At 39.7% G+C, this 20,699-nt stretch overlaps 1 protein-coding gene across 5 annotated transcripts in view; it reads right to left on the minus strand.

Annotated features, from left to right (window-relative positions):
- CSNK1G1 (casein kinase 1 gamma 1) overlaps positions 1-20,699 on the minus strand; it is a 197,060-nt gene that overhangs the window by 18,258 nt on the left and 158,103 nt on the right. For 3 of the 5 annotated variants that reach the window (XM_059372231.1, XM_059372232.1, XM_059372233.1), the window contains 5 exons: positions 19,207-19,292; positions 17,356-17,440; positions 16,960-17,108; positions 16,238-16,342; positions 4,596-4,706 (listed from right to left, as the gene is read on the minus strand). In XM_059372231.1, coding sequence (XP_059228214.1) covers positions 4,596-4,706; positions 16,238-16,342; positions 16,960-17,108; positions 17,356-17,440; positions 19,207-19,292 — 536 coding nt within the window. The remainder of the gene's footprint in view (positions 1-4,595; positions 4,707-16,237; positions 16,343-16,959; positions 17,109-17,355; positions 17,441-19,206; positions 19,293-20,699) is intronic. The other 2 variants (XM_059372234.1, XM_059372235.1) reach the window with 1 other exon arrangement.

Here is a 20,699-nt window from a genome sequence, read left to right on the forward strand (position 1 = left end):
TCATGACCTGAGCAGGAGGCAGACCCTAAACGACTCAGTCACCCAGGTGCTCCTACAACTTGCTTTTTCCACGAAATATCTTAGACCTTTCCCACAGGACCTAGAGATCTCCATCCACTGTATGCAAGTATTATGTTTGTATTGTTAATACCAAATTTTGTTTTATTTTTTAGTATATGGTCGACTAATAAAAAGTTAGTTGCATCAGATTTTCTGGTATTAAGTGGCAACATACATTCTAGAACTGCAGCATGCATAACAGTAGCTACTAGCCACATGTGGCTGCTGAGTACTAAAAATGTAGCTAGTTCAAACTGAGATGTTTTTTAAGAGTAAAATACACACTAGATTTCAAACACTCCATTAAAAAAAAAAAAGCAAAATATCTCATAAATTTTTTCAAGATTTTATTTCTAAGTAGTCTCTACACCTAACATGGGGCTTGAACTTACAACCCCAAGATCAAGAGTTGCACACTCCATTGACTATGCCAACCCTCTCATAACTATTTTTAATACTGACCACGTGCTGAAGTATTTTAAACTGGATTAAATATATTATTAAAGTTAGTTTCACTGTTTATTTTTACCTTTATATTTTTTAAAGATTTTATTTATTTGATAGAGAGAGATCACAAATGGGCAGAGAGGCAAGCAGAGAGAGGTGGAAGCAGGCTCCCCACTGACCAGAGAGCCTGATGTGGGACTCGATCCCAGGACCCTGAGATCACGACCCGAGCTGAAGGCAGAGGCCCAACCCACTGAGCCACCCAGGTGTCCCTATTTTTACCTTTTTAACGTGATTACTAGAAAATTTAAAATCACATATGACTCATTTCCTTTGGCAGCATTGTTCTGGAATATGTGTCTTCAGTATCTGTGCATTTCTGAGGAATATTTACCTGAAACTGGATTCACTGAATCAAAAAGTGTAGATATTTAAAATTTTATTTTATTTATTTATTTTTTATTTTTTTAAAAAGATTTTATTTATTTATTTGACAGACAAATATCACAAGTAGGCAGAGAGGCAGGCAGAGAGAAAGTAGGAAGCAGGCTCCCTGCTGAGCAGAGAGTGCGAGTGGGGCTCAATCCCAGGACCCTGGGATCATGACTTAAGCCGAAGGCAGAGGCTTTCACCCACTGAGCCACCCAGGTGCCCCGATATTTAAGATTGTAAAAGAGAGTTCCAAATAATCCTCTAAAATAGATGTAACTCCGATTTCAACAATACTAGATAGATGAGCTATTAAACTTATATATTTCTGCAAATGTGATAGACGAAAATTGTTATGTATGTATATATACATAAATTATTTCTGCAAGGATTTGGGGGGAGGGGGTACCTGAGTGGCTCAGTCCATTAAGCTTCTGCCTTTGAGTCAGGTCAAGATCTTGGGGTCCTGGGATCGAGCCCTGCCTCATCTCTCCCTCTGCTCCTACCCACCCCACTAGTGTGCACACTCTCTCTCTCAAATAAATGAATAAAATCTTTAAAAAAATTATTTCCACAAGGATCATTAGGAAAATAGCAGTCTTTCCCCAACCCCACTATTTCCTCTCCTTTAAAACAGATTCTTTTGTTTTTTACCTCCATTATCTCTGAATAACATGCATGTTGATCCTTCATTTTTAGGCATTATATTCACATTTTCACCCTTCTAGTCTTCCATTATAGTTATACTGTAATTCTGACAAGATCAATTCTTAGTTTTACATTAACTATTTACAGCTGTGCCATGGAGTATATACTATGCTTCTTTCCTTCCCTGTATAATTTCTTATTTTCCCTAGAGTTAATCATTTTTTTTGTTTTCTACAATCTCATTTTTTAAATCTTATCTTTTAAAATGTTTAATTGAAATAGAGTTGACATATATTAGTTTCAGGTATACAACATAATGATTTAACAATGATATGTTATAAAATGCTCAGGATAATAAGTGTAGTTACCTTTTGTCACCAAAGTTATTACATTAAAAAAATTTTTTTCCAAGTAATCTCTATGTCCAACGTGCAGCTCAAACTCACAACCCTGACACTGAGAGTTGCATGCTCTATCCACTGAGCTAGCCAAGTACCTCCAAAGTCATTACATCATTAACTATATTCCCTGTGCTATACTTTTTATCCCTGTGACTTGTTTCTTTCTTTTTTTTGAAGAGAGAAAGTGAGCAGGGGTCTGGGTGTGGGGAGGGAGAGAGAGCATCTTAAGCAGACTCCACATCCAGCACAGAGCCCGATGTGGGGCTTGATTTCAGGACCTGAGATCATGACCTGAGCCCAAACCAAGAGTCAGACGCTTAACCAACTGAGACTTCCAGGTGCCCCAATTTATTTATTTTCCAATGGGAAGTTTGTACCTCTTAATCCTCTTCATCTCTTTTGTTTACCCTCTGACAACTACCAATCTGTTCTCATATATAAGTCAGTTTCTTGTTCATTTGTTTTTTTGAACAATGTTTATCCATAGATAACAGAATCATATGGCATTTTTTTTTCTCAGCTTGACTTACTGCACTTATCACAAAAGCCTCTAGTACACCCATGTTGTCAAAAATGGAGACACTTCATTTTTAAGGCCAAGTAATATTGCATGTGCGTGTGCACACATACAGCACGTCTTCTTATCTGTTCATCTATCAATGGACACTTAAGTTGCTTCCCTATCTTGGCTACCATAAATAATGTTTCAGTAAACAGAGGGGTGCATATATCTTTTTGAATTAGTGTTTTCATTTTCTTTGGATAAATATTCAGAAGTGGAATTACTGGGCCACATGGTAGTTCTATTGTTTATTTTTTCAAAAATGTTTTCTATCATTTTAACCTCTCTTTTCTAATTTATGGGAGACTTCCTTACAACTTTATCTTCCAACCTCTTTTGAGTTTTAATTTTTCTTATGTTTTTAATTTCCAAGAGCACGTGCTCTTTCCTTTTTAAAATAGCATCCTGGGGCACCTGACTCAGGTTAAGATCAAGCCTCGTGAAAGGAGCCTGCTTGAGAGTCTCTCTATCTCAGGGTGTCTGGGTGGCTCAGTTAAGCACTGAGCTCCATGCTCAGCAGGGAGTCTGCCTGAGATTCTCTCTCCCTCCTCCCCTCCCTCACCCATCCTCAGTCTCTCTATATATAAAAAAGTAAAAACAAACAAACAAACAAAATAAGTGGGAGACTGCAAGAAGTACAGGGGTGGGACTTTAAAGTATAGATCACACATTCATTTACTATCCCTTTGCTTCAATATAGCTCCCCATCCCCAAATGTGACTCACACCCTCTAATTTATAGACCCCTTATTTTGCCCTTAGCAAAGATTAAATCTTTGCTTTTGTTGGGAAGGGGGAAAGCATCTAGGGACCTCTGGCTTCTTAGGAAACAGACTTTTAACCACTCTTCTTTATTTTAGCACATGGCCCTACACACCGACTTCTCCTTACAGAAGGCCAATTTCTGAGTCTTTAGGGGATTACCCAGTGAAAACAGGCCTTCTTGGCTCAGGATTCGGTTTTCTTGGGACTGCTAAGTCACTGAATAATTGCCCAGCATCTAACATTTTGTTGCTGTTGCTTCTTCTGTTTTCTCCAACCTTGTATAGATTCATGCCTTTCAAAAAAATCCCTTTATCATTCTTTAGTGCTGTTTCAGGAGTAGGTGAGAGCAGATCTGTGTGTTCAATCCATCATTTTTACCTAGATGTTCCTGTGAGGGTGTTTTTTTTTTTTTTTTTTTTTAAACAGAACCACAGCTGTCTCCTGACTTCCTATAAATAACACAATCTTCTGTGAGTCACTCCATGTAAAAAACATATTCTAGACAATCAAGCCTATTAAGATGCATTTCTACATGCAAAAGGTTTGTCTATCCCTTTATTTGATTTGGTGGCTCTGGGTTTACTTGTGTGCCCCAACTGGTGGTGTCACTTAACAGTCTGAGAGACACATTTGGATTAAGATTATTAAAACAGTGACATGGAAGAAAAGTAAAGAGACACAGATGTTCTTAAGTACCAGACACAACAAAGCTTCAAAACCGTCCAAATGAAATCAGAAATAATTCACTGAGACCACATTTATTCCAGAGGAATAAAGCCCAAAAAGGAAAGAGCCCAACTTTTTGGTAACCCACTCAGAAATGGGTGACTTGGACCAATTAACAATCTCACCTTAAGTGCTAATAAGGCACAAACGACCATGGAATGAGCTACATATGCAATTCTTTATCCAAAATCTACTTATTTTGCACATCTCAAGTCTTCAAAATTCACATACTTGACACTAACATACCTCTACCTTGGCATTATTTTTTATCGTTTATCATGAGTAGATCAAGGTAATAGGATTAGTTTACCCAGAAATCAGTATCAGAAATCATACAGATGTTTCTTAGTCAATGACAACAACCAACAATTATCTCAACAAGTGGTTCTTACAGGTCCACTTAGGTAGAAATCAGCACATAGATATTGCGTTAACTATAGAAGCAGCTCAACCTTGTAGCAAGTTTCGTTTCTAAAGGAACCAAAGTTTCAGAAGCAAGTCAACATTCCACCAGCCAAGCTGAGAAGGCCAGGAAAGGGCAATAAAGGCAGTAAGTACCTGCACTGATCCCCCATGGCGGTCTGCAGCCAAGTGAGACGTCAGGTACGAGGTATTGGTCTGCCGGCTGGGCTGGATTTCCCACTCTCCTCGGCGCTCTGACGATGCAGTCTGCTCAGGCATTAGGAAGCATGAGAGCAAGATATGGAAGGAAAGGTGAAGCAACAGCAAGCAATAACAAAATCAAGTACATTAGTGTCCCTGAGGGTTTTGTTTTCGTTTTGGATTTTAAACTAACAACGGCTGCAAAGCACTTAGGAAAAAGTTAGCTTGGCTACATTCATTTCAGCCTAATGAGCCAATACATGACAGTCTACAGCACACCATCCTCACCCAGACACAGAAAAACAATAATCACCAAAAGGCAGGGCAGGGTTGGGGGGGGGGGTGCGGGACACCACCACCAAAAGCTGGAATCAATTTAAGCTTCCATTATTAGTAAAATTCAGTAGCCACTAAGCAGACCGAATTCAGAATGTTAATATTGTTGGACAAAGCAACAATCATACTTACAAATCATTTCACTGATTAAAGATCTACCTAAATGGACAGTAGTCAATACAGAAAATTCCTACCATTAGGAATCAAGATAACATGGCTGTTCCTTAAATAGGGAGCCCACCACTCTCAACATAAACCTCTGCAAGACTTTCGACTAAGATAAAACGAGCAGTGGCGGTGGCTGGAATATGCCTTCTTATCTAGGAGAATGAAAAAAGTGTATCTTCAAAACAGGCTCATGGGTCAAGAAATATGAAAAGTTGGGGGGTGGTGAGGCTACAATGTTTTCCTGATTCCCCTAGCTATTGGCCTCTAGTCCGGAATTAGAAATAGTTTTAGATAGGACTACTATGAATTGCTTTCTTCTAGAAAGCAAAAGGCAGATCTTTCCCCAGCAAAAGGAGAGCTTCCAATCCAAAACCTTTTTGGGTTCTGCTTTCAGTTCTGCTGTCATTCAGGCTCTCTTCATTCCTTCTTTACCTGTTTTTTAGATCTCATACTATTCTGATCTTGCTCATTTGTGATTTTTGTTCTGAAGAATCTGTTTAGGTGCCTCTTCCCCTGTACCAGATGGCTGAGGAGGTGTTAACATCATGATGCTCAGCTGTAACAGTCCTAAGGTTCTACAAAATGAAAAATGAGGAGTTGGAGAGGCAGCAGTGAGGGATTAGTAAATCAAATTTTAATTGCTGCTGATATAAACAACAGCAGGGGTTGGGATGTGATATTGCTGCTCTGCATGAAAATCAGCAAGGATGCAATAAATCTTAGAGATGTTCACAACTACCAATGTTGTATTTTATAAAAAAAGGAAAGGAAAAAAGTAGTGGTCTGAGGCTCATATTCAATCTCCCTCTTCTGCATCTTATGGATAAGAGCTGTTTAAAGCTCATCTGTAAGTCACCAAAAGGGCTTTTTCCATTAAAAAAGCAAAGCAAAGCAAAACAAAACCTGAGCCTCATGTATTAGCTACAACCTCATCTTTATTAACAAAATATGAAGCCACATGCGTAACAGCAGTGTCAAGAATCCTGGCCATGTTTTCTGATATTCCTCAGGGAATGAGTATATTCTGTACAGAGGCAGCTGTAATAACTCACTTGCTATATTCTCTAACAAAAGAGGGGCTTGGTTCTCTAAGTCACATCTGAGTTCGCCAGTCACATTTGAGAATCAAAGCTACCCAAAAAAAACCCCCACCCCTCTGATTATTTTGTCAACAGAAGTTCAGATGTTTCATTTTCCAACATAAGGCTATAGTTTATAACATAACCACAACTTTCATAAACTTATTGACAGTATCCATATCCTCAGAGCACCTAATCTCCTATCATTTTACTACTAGAGATTTGATAATAAATCCAGTTTATTGTTTATTTTTCTAAGCAATCTCTACACCCAACACAGGGTTCGAACTCACAACCCCAAGATCAAGAGTTGCATACTCTACCAACTAACTAACTAGCCAGGTGCCAAGAGAATAAATCTGTTCTAATATTATAAATAATACCTGTAACTATTATCCATTAGTGATAGCCTTCTTCAGTTCCTCTAGGACTTTACTTTTTGTAATATTTAAGTAGGATATTTAAGCTCCTAAACAACTATGAAGAACTGTCAGTTTTCAAAACATTTAAATGTTCAAGCAATATCCAGATATTTATATGCCATTTGGGGTTGTTTTGAGTTCTAAGATACATATTCAGTGTGATTACTTCTTGCATGAATGCTCTCTGTTGTGAACTTGTTTTTAAGGCAAATAAAGCTGAAAATGGAAAGAAATGTACATAAAACACTCATATGCTTTTTAAACAACAAAATCTGGACAGCGGATCAACTATTATTTCCATTTTTACTGAAACACACATCAAAAGTCTGGTCTGATGCCACTGTCTGATTCATAGGACTGTGTACCTATTTATGTTCATTCTAGTTAAAGACAAAATTAGTTGGAGGAATTAACATTTTTGTGTAGATTTTGAAAATACCAAGACATTTCCCAAAGGCCTAAAAGCCACACTCCATTTCCATTATCAAAGCAGTGTGTTATTTAAAAAGAGAAAAACAATGGCGAACGAAGAACACAGTGCACCATTCTACTGCACTTCAACACCTTCTATATCCACTGGAAGCTACAAAACCAAGATACGGATATGAACCTGGGGTTGGTGGTTTGTCACACTGGGAATTACTCTTCATCCTAATATTAAACGCTATGGCTATTCTCTTCTAGAATTTAAGGGCTAGGAATGGTGTATGGAAGCTGATCTGGTAAAAAGGGTCATGGGCCAGTTTTAGAAAGCAACTGAGTGCTCAGGAAGTAGATGAAATGGAGGAATGTCGACAACTACAGTATGCTGCTAGTGTACCTGAAAGGTTTTCTAGGCAAGGCTGTGTACACAGAGTTATGACTGGGCATAATCAGCACAGGATATAGTCATACTAAGCAAACCAGCAGAGGAGATGGGCATGTAAACTCTTTACTCTTCAAAGATCACTCATGCACACAAGTCTATCTAACAGGTGATCAGGAGCTTTTCTCCTGATCAATTTCCTGATTGACTCAACAAGGTCAATCTCTCTGCATTACTTGAAAGGCAAAGGTCCACGTGGAGTGTGAAAATCCCCAAAGGCAGAAGCAGGAATCTCAAGCAGTGGGAATTCCTTGGGGGAACGCTTTAAAATCTTCTGCTGTAATTGCATTACCTATGTGGAAATGCTGGGTTTACTATCCAGTAGGTGAATGTGGAAATAAAACAGCAGCGATCCCGCATGGCATAAATCAAAGACGAAGCTAACAAAAATTACTTAAGGGGAAACTTAGAGGAGCCTGGTGTAAAAAGTCAAAACTACTAGGGCGCCTGGGTGGCTCAGTGGGTTAAGCCGCTGCCTTCGGCTCAGGTCATGATCTCAGGGTCCTGGGATCGAGTCCCGCATCGGGCTCTCTGCTCAGCAGGGAGCCTGCTTCCTCCTCTCTCTCTGCCTGCCTCTCTGCCTACTTGTGATCTCTCTCTGTCAAAAAAATAAAAAAAATCTTTAAAAAAAAAAAAAAAAAAAAGTCAAAACTACTACCTATGCTTAGGGCAGAGGAAATGAATGCCTCCCAGCAGTCACCTGGCCAGAATTCATGGACAGACAGTGGGGAAAAGGACACTAACAAGAGGGCAGGAAAATACAGTCTGGAAATACCTGAGGTACCACTCCCATCTATGGCTAGATATTATTTCCAATTTATATTGGAGATAAAGCTCCTATTCTCAAGCAAAAGGCAGGAGAACATTTCCTGTTGTAGAAAATAAATCACTGAATCCTATTCTTTATATTCTTTGAAAGGTTTACTAATTACATTTATAAGGAAATTTCTCCATGTCACTTTATGCCTCCCAAAGTATTTTACAAGATGCCACCTATATAAAACATTTTGGCCTCCCATGTCGGTCTTCTAGGCCTCATTACATAATTATAGTCTTCAACTGTAATAAACTAGAATAGAGACCAAATAGTACCAAAAAGTTAGTAATGAATACACTAGGTTACATTGTCTTACCACACTCCCAAGATTTTTAAAAAAAAAAAAAAAATTTTTTTTAAGGTAGCAGGGGTAAGACAGAAGTAGAAAGAATGGGGCAGGAAGCATCTCAATAATTTTTTTTGGAGCATATTAGACCTTAGATATGAAATTTTTAAAAGCTGGCAAGGTGGCTGAAGTGTACTTTAACAAAATTTAAAACTTCTTTCTGTTAAGCTCATGAAATAGAATCAATTTCTATTCCAGACAGGGATTATTCTGCGCAACCTGTCATGTGGCCAAACAATGCCTTCCTGTATTCTACAAACTAGATATCAAATATCAGGGATGTTTGAGAATCACTGACAACAACGTAAGAAGGGATTATTCCCAAGCTCAGTACTATGCAGATCCAGAGCTAATATTATCAATTTTGTGATGCTCTGGGAAAAATCAGAGGTCTGAAACTCTACTCAGACCCTGCCCTATTCTTATTCCAAAGGGTTTAAGACACCCCACACCTCCTCTCCCAGCTAGAGAAGGATGACTTCACTAGGGAGGATATCTCCAGAACCTCCTTCCTACAAAGGAAGTGCCTCAGAACACAGGATGTCTGCTGAAATACACAACATTGAAGACTGCACAAAGAAAACTTTTAATACAGAATAGAGAATTAGAGCAGAAGTGAGTGGCAGCAACTTGGTGACAGAATGAGAGAAGGTAAGGTAAGGTCTGTATTTCTTTCTTTTTTTTTTTTTTAATTTTTTTTTTTTAAGATTTTATTTATTTATTTGTCAGGGATAGAGGAAGAGAGAGAGTGAGCGAGCACAGGCAGAGAGGCCTGGAGAGGCAGAGGGAGAAGCAGGCTCCCTGCCGAGCAAGGAGCCCGATGTGGGACTCGATCCCAGGACGCTGGGATCATGACCCGAGCCGAAGGCAGCCGCTTAACCAACTGAGCCACCCAGGCGTCCCTAAGGTCTGTATTTCAATCTTACACTTACTTGTTTCCATGTCCCCCTTGGGGTAAGTGCCCCAGAAATGAGGAAGGACAGCCCCATTCTGCAGAGAACTCTATGCTGGAGGGTGACAGAGAAAGTATGCAATCTCTACACCCAAATTCCTGCTAAATGGCAGGTAGCAAGTTAGGAAATTACACACAGGTCAGAGGGAGGCAAATTCTCTCTGAGCATACTCATCTGCCCCTTCAACTAGCAAACTGTGAACCTTGCTGAACCCGAAGCAGTACTCTGTCAAAGGAAAGCAATGGAGAATTAATCAGCTTTTGTTTTTTCTAAAGCTACTGGACTTTCAAAAGAATATATGAAGATATTCATTTTAGGAAGATCTCTACCCATCTTGGCTAGTTAGCAATCTGGCTTAATCTGCCCTTTGGAAAAGCTATGCTTATAACAAGCTTCTTTCAGTAAGCATGTCAACACTAAGCCACACATACTTTTGTAAGGCTATACATTCCTTAAATCTAATCTCTTGGATTAGAGAACCACTCTTTTTTTTTTTTTTTTTTTAAAGATTTCATTTTTAAGTAGTCTCCAAATCCAACACAGAGCTCGAACTCACACCTCTACTGACTAAGCCAGCCAGGTATCCCTGAACCAACTCTTTGACGGGGGGCACATCTTCAGAATTCAACATGATTTGATCCTTCTGAGTTTTACTGTTCATTTCTTCTGTGTTTAAAAGGTATTGAAGTAGTTTGAATATGGTTCTTCTAGAAGGATGAGGGGTCAACTTTTCTTTGACATTTGATTCATATTTTCTTGCCTAGTCAAACTTGAGAATTTTTTTTTAAAGATTTTATTTATTTATTTGACAGAGATCACAAGTAGGCAGAGAGGCAGGTAGAGAGAGAGAAGAGGAAGCAGACTCCCCGCTGAGCAGAGAGACCGATGTGGGGCTTGATCCCAGGACCCTGGGATCATGACCTGAGCCGAAGGCAGAGGCTTTAACCCACTGAGCCACCCAGGCCACCCCCCAACTTTTTTCAAAGATTTTATTTATTTATTAGACAGAGATCACAAGTAGGCAGAGAGGCAGGTAGAGAGAGGAGGAAGCAGAAACTTGAGAATTTTTAAGTAAACAGTTCACCTCATAGAAAATGATAAAAATTCAGTTTTTTCCCTTAAACCTATCCTGTATATATAAAAATGAGTAAGTACTATTCAATATTATCATACTAGGATGCCATATCTGGCAGGGTTTAATAGTTCTAGATGGCTAGTCTGACTCTAACCTCAAAACAGATGCGTTCTCCCTAGCCTTCTAGGTCAAGTGTCCCTTCTTCATATGCCAGCAGAAAATCTACGTAACTATCAAAATTGCTGAACCACAGTAACATGTGTATAGCATTTACCTGAGTAAGGACTGTCACAGACTTAGATTGAGAAAGAACAGAAAGCACACTGCTGCATGCACATTCTAGTCAATGCAATATTCTATATTTAGCATGTTGAGCAAGCACACTGAATAAAACCTTCAACAGTGCAATATACTGCACTCTAATACTAGCTCTCCGGATAATGGCAAGACTTACTTCCTGATCCCACTTGATCAGAGAATGCAAAGGGAAGCTTTGCCAGGTAGAAAGAGGCAGAACTATTTTTTACCCCCTTCCTGATGGATGGTAATGCAGAATTCTTTAAAGAAGAACCACAGCCATGGCAAGATTTGCCATCTTTGGATCTCCGAAAGGACAAATACCAAGGGGAAAATGACAGAAGGTTCCACTGGGAACTTTCTGAATAGATATAGCTTTCTCAGTATTTATTCTATCCAAACTCATGATTTAATTATAGTTGTCTAGCTGGGTGATACTTATATTAAAAAAGATTGTTCTTAAGCATCTGATACTAACATAGTTGTAAAAGACAGATCCAATATAGATGAATTTAAATACCATTTTTTGGGAACTGTATTTGGGATCTATTACTGGGAACCAAACAGTACTCAATTTGATACACCTACAATTTAGAACAGCAAAGCAAATTTTCCTGGAAAATTCTCATTGTAACGAGAACTAATACAATTGCCTGAGCTTACTCTGCAGCAAGACCTGCTGTGTTTTTTGAACACCGTTCTCCTTCAGTAGACAATGGAGCCCTACTCTGGCTGCCAATGGAGGCAGAATGGCTTTTTGTGGAAATAGAAAACAAGTAGGAAGAAAAGCTTACAATTTATTTTTCATGGAAGGTTAAATAAAAATCTGTATTTTAAATGAACATCTGACTTCATCTATGCTCCTCATCTGACAGATTCATTCATTCAAACAACTATTTATCAAGTGTCTACTCCACACATTATTTTAGGTGTTAGGGAGACAGCAGTGAACAAAACAATAAAAATCTCTACCCTCACTTACAGGCTTACATCTGAGAAAACTAAGTGCCTCCCCCACTCCGGCCAAAGGTTAAATGTCCTATGGCCAAAGTCCTTGGGCTAAGCTAAAACCAAGTACTGAGCTCCTTTTCTTTCTCTTCCTACTCTAAGTATGGGACTAAACAGAGCCTATTAATCCCTAGGATCACTCTTCCACAACTCAAGAGCAGATTTACCCAGAATAAGGAGGTTCTGCTGGCACTAACCTCAATGTCATCTCCATGTTCTGATTTCCAAATATGTCACTATTGTTTTGTTTGTTTTGAGAGCCCTCCTCTGCCTGCTAGCTGTCTTCAGCTAGAATATATACACTCCTAGTATTTGAAACTCAAGATGCCTTGATTCAAACTCCAAGTTAAGTTTCTCTTTCAACTTTCCTATTTCTAGTAATCGTACCACCTGCATCCAAATTATTGGGGCTTCAAAAATCTCTATAACAGCGCTGACTCATCCTTTTCCTTCAACCTTGACACACGTGTGGGCTGCCAAGTCTGGTAGCTCATAACTTTTTATCATTTCTCAGTTCTATTTCATTTTCACAACAATAGCCCATCCAGGCCCCTTTACCTCTGAAGGGGATGCCCTGTACTTTTATTGTCTCCAAGGTAGCTGCCAGGTTATAATCACCTTCTATGCACAAGACTGCTAAAGCGAAGTTTTGATCTTATCAGCCCTCTGTTCACTAACCTTTAGTACCTATTCCTTTCTGAAATTAAATACCAACTTTCCAGCCCAGCTTTCCAGGAACTTCATCAAATGTCTCCAAGATATCCCTTTATTCACACCATGTATTTTAGCAAAATGAACCTGACAACTTGTTGCTTATTTTTCCTTTTTGCTTGGAATGCCTCTTTCATTCCCACGTTACTCTTCCAAGAACACTTCAAATGCAGTTTCTTTCATGAAACTCTGTCATGCTCAGACTAGACGAAATGTCTCCTTATTCCGAAGTCTGATGATGGTAATTTGAAACTTGGGATACTTCTCTGTTCTGCCTTGGGTTATAGTTTTCTGGCTACTTGGCATATTTGCTTGTCAGTTTTTTGAGGGCAAGGATTCCCTACTTATTTTGGTAGCCCTAGGACATACTTTTACGGAGCAGGTTCTCAGTTAGACGTATTTAGTCAAAGTTGTTGAGAAAAAAGTTAGCTGCCCCTCAAATGAGAATAATACTTGTCAATATCTCTCAAAGAGAGACTTTACTTTCTTCTTTTGCTGATTTCAAAATTGAAAAGAATCAGCCTAAAAAAGAACACATACCGCTTTCAATTCCATGTAAGGGACCTATGTGACTACAATTTTTCTTAAAAAATAAAAGAACACCCCCCAAATATAACAACACAACCCTAAAGATGGAAAAAAGCAATGAGACCACATAGACACAGTGTAAAGGTAGAAGAGACACCAGAAATAATATTTGCCCATGGGGCACAGAACAGAAAGAATTCTACCCAGGATTCAGAAACCTGCTGGGAGTGGAGGTATAAAGTTGCATTAATGCGGGGACTTACGGTCCCTTAGCAGCCATGGGATACTAAAAACCCTTTGGCAGGGGGAGAGAATTTCAAGATTCAATTCCTCAAAAAGGAGCTTATTATTACTTTGCAAATGAGATTTCCTAATTACACCCTTCACTTAAAAGTACACAGAAAATTACTGTATTTTTACTCAGCTACCACGTATGACCATATTTTTCACCTTGGCGATCTAGGTTTTCAACATCTCTTTTTCCCACACTTTTTTTTTTTTTAAGATTTTATTTATTTATTTGACAGACAGAGATCACAAGTAGGCAGAGAGGCAGGCAGAGAGGCAGGCAGAGAGATGGGGGAAGCAGGCTCCCCGCTGAGCAGAAAGCCAGATGTGGGGCTCAATCCCAGGATCCTGAAGAAAGAGGCTTTAACCAACAGAGCCACCCAGGCACCCCTCCCATACTTTTAAAATCCATTCAAAACAGCAATGTTGATTAAGAATTCACTGAAGCAGGAAAGACAAGGGAAACTAAAGGAAATACCTATTTTAGTTTGAAATATTCTGAAAACATGAGTGGGCAGATATGCTGATTATGCTGACTTCACTGACTTCTTAAATTATCTTTTTCTTTCCAAACTTTTTCTATTCAAACGCATTTTTCATTATAAGGTAATATAACTTCATCATAGAACAGTATGGAAAAATGTTAACCACAATATTATCAGTTTCAACACCACTTCTGTTAATACGTTGGCATTATCTTGTCTCACTGATTTTTTCATTTTCCCTTTCCCTCAGGGAAATCACGATGTATTTCTAATTTGTTCTCTGATTTCTTCACTCTACAAACTATAAACATTTTCAGGTTGCTACAAGTTTTCCTAAATATTGTTTTAAGTGGCTACATAATATTCCCCTGAATAAATGCACTGCGACTCACTTTACTATAACCCAGTTTATCTGATTAAAGACCCGAACTAGATCCATAACCATTCCCTTATAATTATATAGGTGGGTCATTTCTCAAACTTTGTTTAAAATTGCACTGCAACAATTTTATGCACATAACTTAATCTGTATTTTTGGTTGTTCTGTTACGATTGATTCTCAGAAGTAAGATTTTTCTATCAGAGAGAACAGTAACGTCATCCAATTACCTTCTAGAAAATTTTAACAATTTGCAAAGTCCAGAGCAATGTAGGACAGCAGACAGTTTAACTGTGCACTTAGCTACACTTTTAACAAGGGAGGTCCAGGGAGAACAATCACAGAAGTCAACGATATTCTGTTGTCAAATCAGAAGTCAGACAAATTATAATTCTTTTTTTTTTTTAAAGATTTTATTTATTTATTTGACAGACGGAGATCACAAGCAGGCAGAGAGGCAGGCAGAGAGAGAGGAGGAAGCAGGCTCCCCGCCGAGCAGAGAGCCCGACGCGGGGCTCAATCCCAGGACCCCGAGATCATGATCTGAGCCGAAGGCAGCGGCTTAACCCACTGAGCCACCCAGGCGCCCCACAAATTATAATTCTTAGCCAACTATTTTGGTTAAAGCATATAACTACGGGGGTGCCTGGGTGGCTCAGTGGGTTGGGCCTCTGCCTTCGGCTCGGGTCGTGATCTCAAGGTCCTGGGATTGAGCCCCACGTCAGGCTCTCTGCTCGGCGGGGAGCCTGCTTCCTCTTCTCTCTCTGCCTGCCTCTCTGCCTGCTTGTGATCTTTGTCTGTCAGATAAATAAATGAAATCTTTAAAAAAAAAATAAATAAAGCATATAACTATGGACCCACTAGTGTACACAATTTGCTAAACCCCATCTTTTTGCCTGTCTTCTCTGAGTTTTAGTTACTAAGACACAGATTTCCTTCCTTTATACTTTTTTTTCTTACCAAGCCACACATTTTGCTAAGAGTATGTACTTACAGTAAGTCTATCCATTATTTGTATGTGTATGTCACTGTACACATATGTGTTTGTACTTCTATATGCTATTTTTAATCTATGTGGTTCCATATGTACATCTGAGAGAAGTGTTTTTGCATTTTATTATAAAAAGATGTGTGAATATTAAAAAGTGAGGTCAATGGGGTGCCTGGGTGGTTCACTGGGTTAAAGCTTCTGCTTTCGGCTCAGGTCATGGTCTCAGGGTCCTGTGATCGAGCCCCGCATTGGGCTCTCTACTCGGCGGGGAGCCTGCTTCCTCCCTCTCTCTCTGCCTGCCTCTCTGCCTACTTCGGATCTGTGGAGTGGCCTAAAGCGAAGCTGAGTCTTCACTTAGGTCTATCTCAGATCTTGGCCAGCTCTAGAATTAACTTAGGGGCAGGGGCAGAGGGGGAAGAGAGGTGCCACTTTATGCCTAGATCAGCTAGAAGTCCAGATTACCCACTCTTCTTAATCAGCAAAAAAACCCCCCCTCAGCATTGGCAAGAGTGCCACATTGGACTACATGCAGCTGAGACCCAAAACGGGCTACCCTGTTCACCCTGTATGTTCAGCTTTTTCAGGCCTGTGGCAGACTCCCCTTTCAGCCAACAGACTTGGACAAGCCCAAATTCTTTAGACTGGATACTTATGTAAATTGCCTGGCCACATCTCTGCACCACTGCCTAGCCCCGAGGAATGCTGGAACACCGCACACCACTGAGAAACGGCAAGTTCTTTGTCTTTAATTTCAGTATATACACCGAAGCAGAGAAGCTGAAGAATTTCAGTTTTAGTGTTAGCCAAGAAGAGGGAGAATGTCTGAAACAAGGAAGGCCCAGCACGTACCTGATTTCGCAGAGGCGGCTGTGATGGCCGGTCCCTGTGCGTGTGGCTTTCTCGAGTTATTGCAGACGCGCCAGAATCTACGTGAACTGACCCTACTGGAGTAGGCTGGAAAGACAGAACAGAAAGTCAAATGGAAAACAGGTCCAAGGTAATGCCTTCGCAAAGGTGAGCATCATTCTAATTCTAATAAAAGAGTATTGATTATTATTTTTAGCCACCAAGGGCAGTTTCCAGTCTTCTTTTGTTTATTTATCTGTAAAAGGGAGGCCGCTTGGTCCTCAAGAGTTCACTGGAGAGTAGCTTACCTTGGAAAATAAGGAAAACATCCTACAGTGATGTGTTAGCATGCTCTCAGGCACTGTGGACCCCTGGCCAAGAGAACCAATTCAAGAGTTTCCCAAAGTTCTGGGTTCCACTCCTCCAGAAGTCAAGACCTTCACAGTTTACATAGCACCAGCGTCTGGATCACTCAACTGAAAGTTCTTCTTCAGAACTGGCTTTAGTTCTGATACCTTAGGACATACGGGGCATAATCTTAAAAACATAGGAAGGAGTTGCTCTTCCTTCCCAACTGCTATCTATGGCATCACCCTGAAAAGGCTGGCAAATGTGAAGTCTACAGTCAAAGGAATGTTTTTCTCATGGACTTAACCAGAAAGTCTGACATGTCAAGTGGTGAAGCAGCGCTGGTCTGAGGTGAGGACGTAAAAGTGGATACTTACAATAGGCCTCCCGACCCAATCGTAGGCATAGTCAAAGGTGTAGCCTTTCCTTTCAAAGAGGTCTGTGAAGAGTGTCCGTAAATACTCATAGTCAGGTTTTTCAAAGAAGTCTAATCGCCTGACATATCGCAGGTAGGTTGCCATCTCTTCTGTAGAAAAGAGGTGAAAGGCCATGTTCACGAGCTGAATGCTTCCCATGGCGAGAAGCTCTGGACCAAGCCAAGAATATCTGGTGTTTTCTTTATGACCCAAATGAAAGTGATAAAACCTGTCTTGGTCTAAATGACAATAAAAGGAAATGTGAGCGAGCACCCTCATCTAGAGATACCAAGTCATGGTCTCCACCTACTTCAAAGCTTCAGGCACAGTGGCTGAATCATCCTTTTAGCATCCTACCTGGAAAGTTTTCACAGAGAGCTTCAATGGGAGTATTCCTTTTGGTGTCACCAATTTTTTGATATCTCTCTTTTAATGTATCAGCCTGTAGAGAAGAGAAAGAAAGTTATTTGGGAAGAGGTCCCAAGTATGGGTGGTGCAATATGTTTGGGGAGGCAATGGTTGTTTCAATCAAATTGGCAGGATGTGCTAGGCTCAGTCTTCTTTCTAATAAATAAGAAAGGTAGTAGAGATGATGTATTTAATATCTGCTCTGTTCTGGAAGGTTTTTCCTTGTAAGTATATTTAGTAGTCTCAGATAAACACCATCCAATGTAATGAAACGAGTTAACTAGAAGAAAGCAAAAATATTACATAGTGGTATTTTCAAAATTACAGAAGCTTAGTAATCTCCCATGGCCACAGGGGTTCAAAAGTGATTCAGCCTTCTCCTTCTTAGATCGGTTCTATGATAAGATAAAAAAAACTGCTAATCTAAGCGGGGGCAGACAGATAGCTGACTCCACAGAATATTTACTGGGAAGCTGAAGAGAAAAAAATAACAAGTAGTAGAAAAATATGCCTTTCTACAATGTGCTTCCAGAGGGAAAAGTGTTATCTATGACAGAGGCATGGCTAACAGACAGGTTTGATACAGGTCAGTGGCTCAAAGAAGCCAAGTCTGGTTTGCTCCGAATTATAGGCAGGCTCCTGGAGCTTGGATCAACAACGCGGTCTCAAGGGGGTCTCATGAGGCTCTCCCTAGCCTGCTGCACCCAGCTTTAAGCAACAGTGTTCTAAGGTAAGTTGGAGAAATTTTAGATCTACGACTGTCACTAAAATGATTCATGGATCGTGAGAACATTTCAAACAGTAACACACAAATGCATTGCGTGGCTATGTGATGAGCAAAGAGAATGTGACACTCTGATAGCTACCAGTATCAATGACAAGATACACATGACCAGGAGAAGACTAGAAGGTATTAAAAGGGGAATTTAAGGGCAAAGTTTTACGTTTCAGGACAATAGCCTAGAAAGCATAGTGAGTGGATCCCTCTGTCCTTCTGGAGGGAGGCTCAGGGCATAGAGGCACCCAAAGCTACTGATTTTCTGTCCACACTAACATGTTGAAATAAATTACAACTCAAAAATATGTCTCACATTTAACTATCTAATGAGACTTAAAATGGGTTATCTGCTCCAACCAGCCAAAGGTACAAAGTAATTACAATGGTTATGATTATTATCAATAATTAACTTGAACACAAATGTACTCTACCAATACCTACCTAAGGAAGGCTATTTAAACTATATGCTTCATAAGGAACGACTATCATCTGCATAGGGATTTACTGAATAAAACACATGAACAGCAACATTAAGCCTGGATTTTTATTTTAATTCAGGTGGGTCCTTAGCTTATAGAGTTTGAACAAGTATTTTCCAGCTCTCCTTAGGGGTACACCCAGCCCTGCTGTCCTTGTTGGTAAAATGTGTAGCAGCTGCTGTCATCAATTTGTTCCAGAAATTCCCCAGCACACTGGGAACACTCTTCCTGCTACATAATGGTAGTGGAGGAGGAAAGTGACACAGAGAAAAGCAGCACTGCCAAGGCTGGGAGGGAACAAGGGAAGAGATTATGGGAAACCCCAAAACAAGGAAGAAGGATTCATAAGGGGAAAAGACAAATGTAGGCAAAACAGAGCTCCCAAAGCCCAGGGGAGCATTTATGATATGTAGACTGATATTGCCAGTCCCTGCTTCTTATCTCTGTTGCCAGCCCATCTTCTTACAGACATCGAGTCAGCAACCCCTTCATTAACAACTGAGTATTGAAACAAAGCCCTCCGCTGAGCACTTTCAAGGATACCTTGAGTCCTTGCCAGGGTAGGCTGCCTCGAAGGAAATACATGAACATATGGCCGAGGGCTTCCAAATCATCCCGCCGGCTTTGCTCTAAAAGGGAAGACAGATCACACATTATGTTTGCTGTTATTAAAGCAGAAAGGGGTTCAAAACCAAGTAATCCCTTCAGAAGCCCTTCTGTCTCTGGAAAGGCTCTGCTTACTCATTCTTTGTATATCTAAACCAGGAATAGTATTTTAGATCAAAACCAAAAAACACTGTGTACTTCCTTTGCTGTCACGGGCAAGTAAATAGCAAGGGAAAGGAGCAAATCCTAAACTAAAACCAAATCTGAATCACTAACTGGTGGGTAACCACCCTCAGTCACCAGGAAGGTGCTGTCACCTTCCTGAAAGTAAGATAATTAAAATGAAATGTTATTTTCAGTATATGGGCTACAGTTACTCTTTGGGTGACCATCACGGAAAATGAGAAGTAGATTAAGCAGCTGAAACTTTTAAATAGTCCATTCTGGCTAGGCCTGCAAAGACACAAGCTGCAGAATGCCTGGCATACCTGTCAAGTGCTTTTATTTCATCATAAAAATTAACACTTAAAATTTAGTTTGACATAAACAAACATGGATGTATGATCTCTCAGCTCCAATCCATTTGTACCATGTTCCATAGACACCTTAAGAAAACTTTAAAATGTATTACTTAAGGTGCCTATTATGGGCACATAAAACAGGATCCCCACATTCTGGGCACTTAACATATAAAACAAGTTGCTAGGTTTTTCCTTTCTTTTTCATTGGAAAGACTAAGATGGTAAAGAACCAAAGAATGCTTAACAAAAAACTGTTATTTCATCTCAGAAAACATCCTTATGTATTCTTGGGTTGTCAGACTGAATAGAAGTAGTACATGCCTCTACTCCTTATTTGTCAATTATGACTCATCTCAGACATCTAATGTATTTACTTTTCAGAATCAAGTTTAGGGCTTTATCATAAGAAATTAGAGAGAAAAGACTAAGTGGGTATTCTAGGCTCCATTATGCTTTCTTTGTACAGAAAAGAAAATCTAAGAGGCAGGGAAAGCTACTCAGCTCAAAATACAAAAGTACAACATGTTTAAGAGCTGCCTCCAATTATGGGAAATGTGCATGAAAAGAAGTGAATAGAACTCTACAGGGCATATGGGGAAAGAAAAGGCAACTTTCTAAATCATAGTTTGAAAACGTTTTTTGGCAAGGTGGTCGCTAATGGGAAAGGGAGGCACCCTGAAAAGATATATAACATAAACTTGAGTGGATGCACATCAATTGAAATAATCTTTAAAAGAATTAAATAAAAAAGCAAGGCCAAGAGAAGCTTTTGTCTACATGTTTGCCTGAGGTTTACAACAAATTTTATATATAACAGAAAACAAAAAGCTGTTAGACGAAAAGAGTTTGTTAACCGAACCTAAAGACACACAACAAAAAAGAAAGTACAAGCAGGGTGAGTTGAGGCCT

This window comes from Mustela nigripes, chromosome 13, assembly GCF_022355385.1.
Source record: "Mustela nigripes isolate SB6536 chromosome 13, MUSNIG.SB6536, whole genome shotgun sequence".
NCBI lineage: Eukaryota > Metazoa > Chordata > Mammalia > Carnivora > Mustelidae > Mustela > Mustela nigripes.